This window comes from Lampetra planeri, chromosome 1, assembly GCF_965212315.1.
Source record: "Lampetra planeri chromosome 1, kcLamPlan1.2.h2, whole genome shotgun sequence".
NCBI lineage: Eukaryota > Metazoa > Chordata > Hyperoartia > Petromyzontiformes > Petromyzontidae > Lampetra > Lampetra planeri.
In genome coordinates this window covers 20959538-20972172 of record NC_136107.1, presented here as the reverse complement: position 1 = coordinate 20972172, position 12635 = coordinate 20959538, and the positions used below count along the sequence as shown (strand labels likewise).

Genomic DNA, 12635 nt, shown 5'->3' with positions numbered 1-12635 from the left:
TTGTGTGTTTGTTTGTCTTTGTGTATGGGGAGCGGTAGTGTAGCGGTTAGCGCGCGACGCTACGAACCCAGCGACGAGAGTTCGATTCCCGCTCACGACCAACACCAGTGATGATTATCTGAACCGGTCCTGGGCCTCATCTAGGTCGACTCAGCCTCAAATGAGTACCTGGTGCGGTGTGTAAACATCGCCACTGGGGAGACAAAGGCGGCCGGGCGTGGTGTTGGCCACCAACCCCCTCGTGTGCCGTTTCCGGCCTTCATAGGTGCTCGCTCACAGCACTTGCCCAAACAGCTAAACGGGGGAACTTTGTTTTTGTTGTGTGTTTGTGTGCGCCAACGTGGCTATGCACGTGCAGTCCACATGGCGTGCAATTCCGTGTACAGACAGACCCTTTATTAATGCACTGCTGGATGGAGTCCCTATACCATGCGGCTCTATAAGGACCGTCACAGCCTCAGCCTTGGCTGAGGCTGTGACACCCATCGCTTTAATTGGGACTAATTGTTATAGCATAATTTTGTTTGACTCGATGCGAATTTGGAATGGGTGGGGGACGGGGTGGGGTGGGTGAGCCTTCATCATCCCCCCTCTCTCTCCACCCGCTCCCCACGCCCCCCCCCCCACGTGGTGCTCCCTAACAGCCCTCTCATGAGAGTGGCCCGAGGGTGAAGGAGTTGCGACGCGAGTCGACCGACATCTGACCGGTCACGTGACGACTCATCAATTCTCCCTTAAACCCCCGACCCATCGGCATAATGAGGACAAACCATTCACCAAACTTCGGTCATCGTCACGGCGGCGGCTTCAGGCTGCCTGGCCATTGAACGAAGACGGTGGCCACCGCATCGCGCGGCACTTTCAGATGCGCTTCTGCAGCCCGTCTGGAACGCTCTTCCTTCTAGTATTCGGACGCCACTGGAGCCATATACACTTTTACATTTCGATTGATAACTCGCTTCTTTAGAGCTGCTTGGTGTGGTTTGTTTGTTGTCCTCCACCCGCGCACCTCCGATTAGCGCTGATGATTGCGTAGCGTGCGAAAGGAGTTCAATATACAACCTATTGGTCCTGGCAAAGGAGGTCCCATGATACATAAAGCGATTAAATCAGCTCGTGTGCAGGACCACGAGAGATGGTAACGACTTCATCCAGCAGTGGATTGGTTGTGGCCCCCCCAGTTGAACAGACGTACCGAACCAACACAGAGGTAAATCGATTAATTCCTCACGATTCGAGGGTCTCACGTTACCGTCTCATTCGTATCGTTGGTTTTGTTTCTTGTCTTGTTTAAACAGCTACGTTCGTGTAATATATGTAATTATCAGACTTGTAAATGCCACCCCTGGAAATGTGTACATGCGCCGCCCAATCTCACCGTCTGGCACACAGTCTGCCCCAAATGGGACACCGCGGCGGATGATGCACATGTGATGGTAGATGCAGTCCATCAGAAAGCTGTCTTTAGGTCGATCTGCGCTAGCGGCCAGGACCGGTCTCTGACTTTAAAGGGTAAAGCTAGAGTCCGTGGCCTTAGAGGCGACAGTCCGAGCGGCGTGCGTGAGTTGTACCTGTCAGCAAGCGCTCTTGGGTAAACTAAACTTTGTATTAACCAGGAAAGGCCCACTGAGCTATATAGCTAATTCTTTTCAGAAGCGACCTTGCTATCACAAAGTGGCTTATCACGTGGACATTCATAGCAGCCAAATACTCTAAACGCGTGTTTCTAAATGCGGAGGGAGACACCAGAGGACCCGGAGAAAAAAAATCCACGCGACCACAAGGAGAGAGAGAGACATGCAATCGCCAAATATACAGCAGGCGTCGGGGTCGGGATTGAAGCGACGACATCCTGTATACCAGGCGAGGTCGTTAACATCTCCTAGCCACCGTGGCGCCCGTGGCGACTCTGCTGCTGTGTTGGCAGCGGTGCACAAACACGCCCGGTGATTGTCGAGCGCGTCATGTTAGATAGATGATTAGCATGGTGAATTGAAATATTCTGGACTACGGCTTTCGGCCGAGAGCAGGGGTAGGCGCCCTGCTGCCCCGCAGCCGCGCGTGGCTCTTTAAGGACTGCTTCCTGACGTATTGTTGTTTTGGTTGCCTGACCCATGATGTAAAGTCTAGCACCTCCAGTCTACAGTCCATACATACTCTTAGTTCTTTCGGTAAAGTCACGTAGGTAAAAAAAATGAAATTAAAATTAATAAAAATAAAATAATAAACTCACGACGTTTCGGAGGCAACACAAGTCTCCGCCATCAGGTGGGACCGTCACAGCCAGATTTGCTGCATGGTCCCACCTGATGACGGAGACTTGTATTGCCTCCGAAACGTCGTGAGTTTATTATTTTATGTTTTATTAAAATAATTAAATTTTTCTACCTACGTGACTTTACCGAAAGAACTAAGAGTATGAATCCTTGCAGTCACGAAAGCTTCAAATCTAGAATTACAGTCCATACAGCCTACAGTCCATTATCCATGCAGTCTACGGCCCATGGTCCACATATTCACCAGTCAGTCGACATCCGACACTCGCTGGAGGTGCGCCGAGTCAACAGTTGCCATACGCGTGTTTAATTTCAATCACACACAGATACGTGCACACGCAAAGACAAAGACCCCCGTATAGCCTCAATAGACTGTTCGGGCAAGTGCTGTTTGCGAGCACCTGTAACAGCCTGCACGGTACACAACCACGCCAATGCTGATGTTTACACACACACACACCGGATACTCGTGTAAATAATCGTCGCTGGTGTTGGCCGTGAGCGGGAATCGAACTAGGGTGCGCCGGCTACGTAGCTCAGCTGTGCACTGACCACTCCGCTGCCGCTCTCACCGTGCGTAGCGCGACCGTGCTCATCGGAGGTGCGTGGGGGGGGGGATGGACAACAAACTAAACACGACAATCATCTTCCTGAAAAAGAGCGACATAGTTGCCTCGTAGACCTTACCCCGTAACACAAAATATATAAGCATGGATCTTGATTTGAAGCGTTCGTGACTGCAGGAACCCATACTATTTGGTTCTTTCGGTAAAGTCACGTAGGTAGAAAATTTTAATAAAACACAAAAATAATATATCACGACGTTTCGATCGCAACACAAGCGGTCGTCCTCATGCGGACATCATAATGCTGAACCAGCCTTGCTGGAGGAGGAGGAGCAGAGAAGTCGATCGGGAGGCTACGCCGGCCAACAGCGTGGGCCGGCGTGCTCGTGAAAGCCATCGTCACGCACGCGTGCACAGAGGCGTTACGGGGTAGGGGGGCCGCCTCAGGGAGGGCCCCCCACCCAGTCCAGCCCACCCCCGTAACAGTGCCGCACCTCCGATTAGCACCCCCCCATCTGCCCCCCCCCCTCTCTCTCTATTTAAGGCCTCGACACAGAAGCGTTGTCTTTTTGTGTGCCTCTGTGTGTGTGTCTCTCTCTGTGTGTCTATGTGTGTCTCTCTGTGTGTCTGTCTGTGTCTCCGTGTCTGTGTTTTGTCTCTCTCTCAAATTTAGCAATCTTCGGAAGAACGTAATCAACCAGGTGGGGTGTTGGCTGTTGTGTTGGCCGACTCTCTGTGTTGTATTGCATTATATTTCCAAGTTTACTATGTTTGTTTTCTCATTCATTTGTACCTGATGATGGTTGCTTGTGCTGCAATCGAAACTTCGTATTCTATTATTTAATTTAATTTCTTTCTACGTGACTTTACCGAAAGAACCAAAGAGTACACATATGCTCTGTGTGTATAAAAAATATGCTGTGGATATATGCACCTATAGGGAAGAGTGATTGTAAAGCAGGAAAGTCGATTTATATTGAGAATTGTTATTCATACTTGGGGAATCCGATGAACTACAAAGCTCCGTTCAGGGCACGGGGTCAGAAAGTTACAACAACATAGAATAAACAAAAACTCGACAGGAGTGCAAACTCTAGGAAATGTTAAGAGAGACATCAGACATAGAAGACGAGGTGAAGCCCTTTGAGCTATTAGCTTCGTTCTCAGAAGTGACCTGGCCGCAAATTATCGCTCAACGAAGTGTCTTGTCACGTGCCAATGTATCGCAGCCGAATAATCGACACGTGTTGCAAACAAACACACTCGTATTTAAACGATAAACATCCAAACACTCGCGAATCAATGATTTCCCCTGTTTAGGGTGACTGAATGGACTGTCGGAGTCTCTTACTAAGGCGGGTAATGGGCAACGAGGCGGCGATGTTGTCAGAACCGCGCCCGACCGCCTTTGTCTTCCCGTATTGGTATTGACAAACTGACCTAGGTTCTCGGTTAACGCCGAGTCGAACTATTGCGTAGACCCAGGCAGGGTTACTGCCTGCCAATTGCTGCGCAATAGCACACGCGTATACAAGCATATACACACTTTCAACGCCACACACACACTGAACATCACACGCGCACACAGTCAGGCACTCAAATAAATCAACACACGCAACACATACTCGGCACACAGAGACAAATATGTCCCCGTATGGCCTTAGCGGACTTGGGGCAAGTGCTGTTAGCGAGCACCTATGAATATCGATAATGATGCTGCTGCTGATGATGATGATTGTGATGACTATAATATATTTTTTTGGGTTAGATCGCGTAAATACGAATGTGTCGTTAAACGCGCAAATGAGTAAGGTTTGTTAAATAAACAAAACATTCCAATTGGTTACGAGTACAGCACACCGGCGTGTTGGAGAGGAAACCCGCAACGTGACGTTTCGCCGGTAATTGCAACCAGCATCATCAAGCGACGGCCAGGGTTGTGGAGAAATCCTCCTGCTGCGGTCTTAAATCGAGGGGGTAAATGTAGTGTCGTCACTTGCGAGCGAATCAGGAGCGACGACCATGAAGGGGGCGGGGGGGGGTTAATGTAATCAATCATATAAACTTTTTGGTTCTTTCGGTAAAGTCACGTGGGTAGAAATAAAATCAAATAACGCAAATGCCCACGTTTCGATCGCTACACAAGCGAGCTTCATCAGGTGGGACAACCACAGCAAGAAAATGCTGAAGTCGTGGTTGTCCCACCCGATGAAGTTCCTGCTTGTGTTGCGATCGAAACGTCGTGATTTGTTTCATTTCATTTTATTTCTACCCACGTAACTTTGCCGAAAGAAGCAAGGAGTATGGATTCCTGCAGACACGAAAACTTCAAATCAAGATTGTAATAATATGAATTAAAAATAATGTATTTAATATGAATGTATAATATTGGTCGCCAAAGACTGCGTAATGACGACCACCCCCCACCCTTCCCCGCACCACTTGCGCAGGCGGTGAGTGACTACATGCGCGTGGAGTGCAAGTGCCACGGCCTGTCGGGCTCGTGCGCCCTCCGCACGTGCTGGAAGAAAATGCCCCCGTTCCGGGAGGTGGGCGACCGCCTCAAGGATCGCTTCGACGGCGCCTTCAAGGTGATGGGCAGCAACGACGGCAAGACCTTGCTGCCCGTGGGTCACAACATCAAGCCGCCAGGCAGCCACGACCTCATCTACTCGGCCGAGTCGCCCGACTTCTGCTCGGCGAACCGCAAGACCGGCTCGCTGGGCACTCGCGGACGGACGTGCAACAGCACGGCGCTCGACATGAGCGGCTGCGACCTCTTGTGCTGCGGCAGAGGCGCCCGCCAGGAGACCCTCACCTTCCAGGAGAACTGTCAGTGCCGCTTCCAGTGGTGCTGCGTGGTGCACTGCAAGAAGTGCACGGTGCAGAGGGAGCTCAACATCTGCCAGTGACGAACGCTGTTGGTGATTTATGACGAGGGGTTGATGACGGACGGTCGGTGATGATGATGGTTCACATGGTGCAGAGCGTGAAGTATTTGGCAGTGACGGTGATTCATGAGGGTAGTGGTGGTGATGACGAGGATCGAGATGATTGTTGCTGATAGTGGTAATGTGGATGACGGTGAAATAAGAGCTGAGCATCTGCCACTGATGATGATGGTGGTGGTGATGACGGCCGTGATGGTGATCATAATTAGCGTGGTGATCATCGTTATGATGATGACGGTGGTGGTGATTTGCACAGAGGAAGCTCAGCATCTCTCAGCAACTCCTCTGCTGCTGATGATGATGGTGATGATGATGGAGATCGAGGCAGTGGTGGTGGTGATGGCGATAGATTTTTTTGCGCATGCACGGCCGACGTGTCCACACATGCACACAAAGACACAGATAAATATCCCCCGTATAGCCTTAACAGACTGTAGGGGGCAAGTGCTGTGAGCGAGCACCTACGAAGGCCAGAACGGCACACGAGGTGGTGGGTGGCCAATACCACGCCCGACCGCCTTTGTCTCCCCAGTGGTGATGTTTACACACCGCACCGGGTACTCATTTGAGGCTGAGTCGACCTAGCGGAGGCCCCGGACAGGTTCGTGTTGGCCGAGAGCGGGAATCGAACCCGGGTCGCCGGGTTTATAGCGCAGCGCGTTAACCGCTTGCACACACACACACACGCGCGCACACAGACACACGCACACACACGAACACACACGCACACACGATGAACGACGATGGTCCTTCGAATGGATCGTTTTTCCTTTCGTCGTGGTCCCGTGTTCTTCCGATCGTCTTGCGAATGATCGGGCCAACCCCGCACGGCCTCGGAACGCCTCCCTCGCAGAAGAAGGTGAACGGATTCAACAACCGCGAAGAACACCCCCGCCGCCGCCACCACCACTACCGACACGATCGTCGTGGAGCAGTTACTCTTACTGAGATGTTGTCTTTCGACTAAAGTATATATATATACACATGTTATATATAAATAGAAGCACACACAAGTGTGGTGCCTACTTTCCAGTGAAAAGTGGCCTCCTTCACAGACGCTGTGACACCAACAAAGCCCGACGGACTTTGATAAAGAAAAAAAAGAACACTGCCAGGCACACGCGCGCGTGTGTGTGTGTCTGTGTGTATGTGCCTTCAACGTCTCTCGAGTGCCTTTAGCAGCCCGCCTCAGTGCATACCGGCGTGCCTGTGCGTCAGCGAACGAGCGTGAACCGCGCTTTATCGTTAAGTGTTATTTGTATTATTATTGATTATTATTATTATTTTCGAACTGTCGTCGTGTGCTGCGTGCAAAGCGTTAGGCGCAAGCGCACGTATTACGCGCACACACACACACATTCCTTTGCACACTTGCCTGCGTGGCACGCTTTATGTGGTGGTGGTGGTGATGATGATGATTATGACACAGAGCACGCGCTGTAGATGAGTGCGGGTGACGGAGCAGCGAACGTTCACGCTGCTCCACTCCATAACTCGTGGCGTGCGTCCTTCTCCGGAGAGATTGGCAGAGCCCCCCCGTCCCTCTCCCCGCCCCCCATATTTCCGTTCATTGGTTGAATGTGAAATGTTCAGTCGCGAGGAATGGCAGCGGCTGCCGCGAGCAAGTGATTCTGGATTCGCGTTCACTGTTGTGTGTTCTCGAGCACACCGAACGCGAGAGACAGCATTGTGCCTTACACAGCCTGCTCTTTCATTCCCACCCTCGAATCCGCATCTCCCTTCATGAACGCACTCATTCAGTTCAGTCATGGTTTCCTTCTATCGCCATCATCCATCCGTCATCAACGACACTCCCTCTCATTATGTCAATCTTACCTCCATTTCTACCCATCCCTCCATCTCTCCTTAGCATCATCATCATCGGTATCCTTCGATACCTCTCTGCGTCCCCATCACCACCATGCCCAAACCGTCTGGAATCATCCTCGCTCTCTCCTTCTCTCCCTCCAGCCCTTTCAGTCTTCATCGGAATCATTCCCGGCCTAAATCATATCCCCGTATTTACTCCCGGGCACCTTGTTTTAAACTCCCCCCCCTACCCACCATGCCCCCCCCCCCCGTAAGTCTCCATGCGTAGCTCGCGTTTCAATAGACAGGACGAATGTATACTACTGACTTAAAGATCACGAACGCCCGTTTTGTAGCAACGAGGACACACAGCGACAAATGACACAGTATGCTTTTGCATCTTGCCTCCGCGCTGCCCGCTGTTGTTCTGCCATGACATTTGCAGCGGCCCGGATTTCTACCGGAATGTGCGCCCCTCTCCATAGTGGGGTTGACGCGCTTGCGCCGCACAGCTTTCGAATGCGTTTTCGGAATGTGACCGCGATGTCCGACGTTTCGCTCCAGCACGCTGGGTGGGGTGGGGGTCATATTCTTAGGTTTTTTCGGTAAAGTCACGTAGGTAAAAAATTAAAATTAATAAAAAATAAAATAAAACTAAAATAAAATAAATACCTTGGCTCCTCCCACCCTCAACCAGTATATATACAAATAATGTTTCTTGGAATTTCTCTCACTTGATACAGCTATCGTGCTGTGACGGTTCCACCTGAAGACGGAAGCTTGTGTTGCCTCCGAAACGTCGTGATTTTTATTTTACTTTTATTAATTTGAATTTTTTACCTACGTGACTTTACCGAAAAAACCTAAGAATATGAATCCTTGCAGTCACGAAAGCTTCAAATATAGAATGGGGTGGGGGTGTTTCTTCTGGAACCGAATTGAGGTTGTGACAGAGAGAGAGAGAAAGCCGCCCAGTAAACAGAATCAGAATCTTTATATTCTTGGTTCTTTCGGTAAAGTCACGTAGATAGAAAAAAAAACCACGACGCAACAAAAGCGGTCTTCAAAACAGAATCAGAATCTCTATTAAGACTGGAGGAATCCGATGAGCAATGAAGCTCTTTTTCACAGATGTCCAGTAAATAACAGCAGCAGCAGTGGCGGCGGCGGCGGCGACCGGCAAAGTTGTCTAGTTGAGGCAGAGAGTGAGCTGCTCAGTTCAGCTCCTGAAGAAGCTCCCAACTCGAGCGCAGTGAAACGTCGGATGTTACGCCGAACAACGCCACGGTACAACCGTAAAGAAAGAGAGAAAAACAACACGTCCGATTAGATTCGAAGCTTTCGTGACTGCAGGAATGACTCTTTGGTTCTTTCGGTAAAGTCAGGTAGAAAGAAAATAAATTAAATAATAATAGAATACGACGTTTCGATTGCAACACAAGCAACCATTATCAGGTACAAATGAATTGTGTATCTCCGTGTCTATGTTTTGTCTCTCTCTCGAATTTAGCAATTTTTGGAAGAACGTAATCAACCAGGTGGGGTGTTGATTCTCGGTGTTGTATCGCATTATATTCCCAAGTTTACTATGTTTGTTTTATCTTTCACTTGTACCTGATGATGGTTGCTTGTGTTGCAATCGAAACGTCGTATTCTATTATTATTTTATTTATTTCTACGTGACTTCACCGAAAGAACCAAAGAGTAACACGTCGGATATTGTCTTCTTGTAGATTTCTTTTTTTAACTTAACGAACAAAAAAAAACCGAGATGATCTCGCCTGAGTTTGTCCACGCGGTTCGTCCGTTGTTTGTTGTTGTTGTTGTGAATTTGTTTTGGAGCCAAGTGTCGGCGTCACCGCGTAAGCGTCACCGTGTCTGCCGTGGAAACAAAATCCGCGAGAATAGAAGGAGGAGAAGCAGCGACCACAACAAAAGCCGAAAGAAGATGCCTCGAGATGAGTGTGGTTGATGGACGAGAGATGAGAGGGGAGACAGCTCGAGAGACGTATTTATTGTTAACACGTGTGCCTGTCCCATATTCTGCTGCTGCTGTTTGTTGTTGTTGTTGTTTAAAAATGCGCATTAACTGACACGTGCATTCGGCTACGGTGGAGTCCGGGCGGGAGTGAGGGCCGTGGTGAAGCGAATGAACTCACACCCAGCGGACAACCCTGTCATTCCTTTGTTGGTCATTTAAAAGTAATGCAATCTCACATTGGTGGCGGGTGATGTCTGAAATGGTCTCCGATGCACCAATTCGCACCGACCAGCGTGGGCGAGGTACGGCCAAAGAATAAACAACCCCCCATGATCGACGCGGCATGGGGGATCGCTTCACTTAGCAGTGCATTCGTGTCGTTATACTCCAGTCAACCACCCATTCCAGACCCCCTACCCCTTTCCCCACAATGGAACATTCCCAATAACGGGTGCCCACGTCCACAACACCCAGCCTCGTGGATTTTAGAATGTTCCATTTGGTGCAGGGGGCCGGGGTCAGGCTGGGAGCTTTCCAATGTTTGGGTTTCTAGAGCCAGATGTATCAGACGTACTTGCCTCCGTGCTCTTCAGAACAAATGAGCGCGCCCTGCATTTTCTAAGGAGCTCGATGTAGCCACCACTGAGTGATGGTGACGATGATACTGATTATTATGATGATGATGATGACACCTAAACCTGTCACCTACTTCGATTTAAACTTCTGTAAGATGCCTCATATTTATATGTGCAGTACAGTATTATAGTTGCATGGGTAACGTATCGCCCGCTATTACTAACCGTACGTTGCTACTATACAGAGTGTATATATAGGAGATTAACTTAAGTCCACCGACATGCAGTCTTGGAATAAACTCATTTTGTTCGTGGAGGCGACAATGTTCGAGGATTTATTTGTCAGAGGTGTGAGCATGGACCGAGAGATTTGCCGCTTCGCACCAAAGAGCCCAAGAACTCCACTCACACACATCCCCGCAACAACGAACGTGGACAACATCAGAGCCACATACGCACCACGTGCGCGCCACAGCCGCGTCACTGACGCGCAGTCGGCTTTAGCGACCAAAATTATTCCACAACTGAGGTTTTTTTTTTGGGTTAGATCGCGTAAGGGGCCGTCCATAAGAGACGTCACGCACCTGGGGGGGGGGGGGGTCAAACATTTGTGACGATGTGTGACGAGGGGGGAGGGGGTTGAAGAAATGTGACGTCACATCAAAATGCGCAACTTTAAATAAAGAAAGACAACACGTTCTACTTAATTAAATAGACGTTTTAATAAATGTTTTCTCCAAAACATCAGTCCAGAGCCACATTAAATATGCACTACAATGACAATATTTTAAAGCGATTTGAAGCACGTTTTATTTGGGAGGGGGGCAGGACTTTGTGACGTCATATTTGAGGGGGGGGGGGGTCTGACTTTTTGTGACGCCTTGTGACGAAGGGGGGGGGGGGTCAAAAATGGTCCAAAATCGCGTGACGTCATTTATGGACGCGCCCTATACATCAATTCGTCGTTAAACCCAATTAGTACGGTGTGTCAAGCAAACAAGACGCGCCGGTTTGGTTACTAGTTCAGCACACCGGCGTGTTGGAGAGTAAAAGTACAGCATGTACAATTCAAGCACGACGTTTGGCTGGTGATTACAACCAGCTTCATCAGGCGATAACCATAATTGTAACACAAAAGTCATCTGTGTTCGGTCTTAAACCACATCCACACCACGAGCACAAAGATCACCCCCCCCCCCCCAATAGCCTTAACAGAATTTTGGCGAAACTACTGTTAGCGAGCACCTATGAAGGGAAAGACGGCATAAGAGGGGGTGGGTGGCTACTACCACGCCCGTCCGTATTTGTCTCCCCACTGCTAATGTTTACACATCGCACCAGGTAATAATTTGAGGCTGAGTCGACCTAGGGGAGGCCCAGGACCGGTTCAGATATTCGTCACCGGTGTTGGCCGGGGTTCGTAGCGCAGGCTGCTAAAAACTGCGCCACCACTCCCTGCTACATATACACTGTGTACACAAACACACCACAAACACTTCACCTTCATCCATAAATATACACCACAAACAGGCTGCAGCCACATCACAGAGGTGCCGCATACAAAGGGTTTCACCACAGTCACACCACCATCACATATCGCATGTAACGCGAGAGTCAAACAAACACCCCCCCCCCCCCCCCATGCACACCACAAATACATCAAAGCTACAACACATACACAGTCACGCCACGTGTACATCACAACCAACATAAATATACACCACAAACACTCCACCTTGATCCATAAATATACACCACAAACACTCCACCTTGATCCATAAATATACACCACAAACACTCCACCTTGATCCATAAATATACACCACAAACACTCCACCTTGATCCATAAATATACACCACAAACACTCCACCTTGATCCATAAATATACACCACAAACACTCCACCTTGATCCATAAATATACACCACAAACACTCCACCTTGATCCATAAATATACACCACAACCGCTCCACCTTGATCCATAAATATACGCCACACACTCCACCTTGATCCATAAATATACAACACAAACACTCCACCTTCATCCATAAATATACACCACAAACACTCCACCTTCATCCATAATAGAGGTTTGTTTGGGTAAGATCGCGTAAATATATAAATGTGTCGTTAAAACCCGCCACCACCCGACACAGCCAACTAGTAAGGGTTGTCACGTAAACAGAACGTGGCCAATTCGTCACTAGTGCAGCACAACCGGTGTGTTGGGAGAGCAAAGCCACAACATTTACAATCTGAGTGCGACGTTTCGCCGGCAATTACAACCGGCGTCATCAGGCGGACAGCCATAAAGCCCTGTATTATTATATTATGGATGATATTGGTCGCGAAAGCCTACGGTGTTAAACTCCACCTTCGCTCACGATCTTACGTCTGACACAGTTGGTCTAGGTCTGGTTGTCAAACCAAATTGTTATTTCCAGGGTGAGATTTAAGTTTGCGTGGGCAGCGGTGGC

At 49.2% G+C, this 12635-nt stretch overlaps 1 protein-coding gene across 1 annotated transcript in view; it reads left to right on the top strand.

The window, feature by feature from the left end:
* Positions 1–10472, top strand: part of WNT6 (Wnt family member 6) — a 51927-nt gene extending 41455 nt beyond the window's left edge. Inside the window, exon 4 of the mRNA XM_078596438.1 lies at positions 5293–10472. Within this exon, the coding sequence (XP_078452564.1) occupies positions 5293–5754 (462 nt within the window). The 3' untranslated portion in view covers positions 5755–10472. The remainder of the gene's footprint in view (positions 1–5292) is intronic.
* The last annotated feature ends 2163 nt before the right edge of the window (positions 10473–12635 follow it).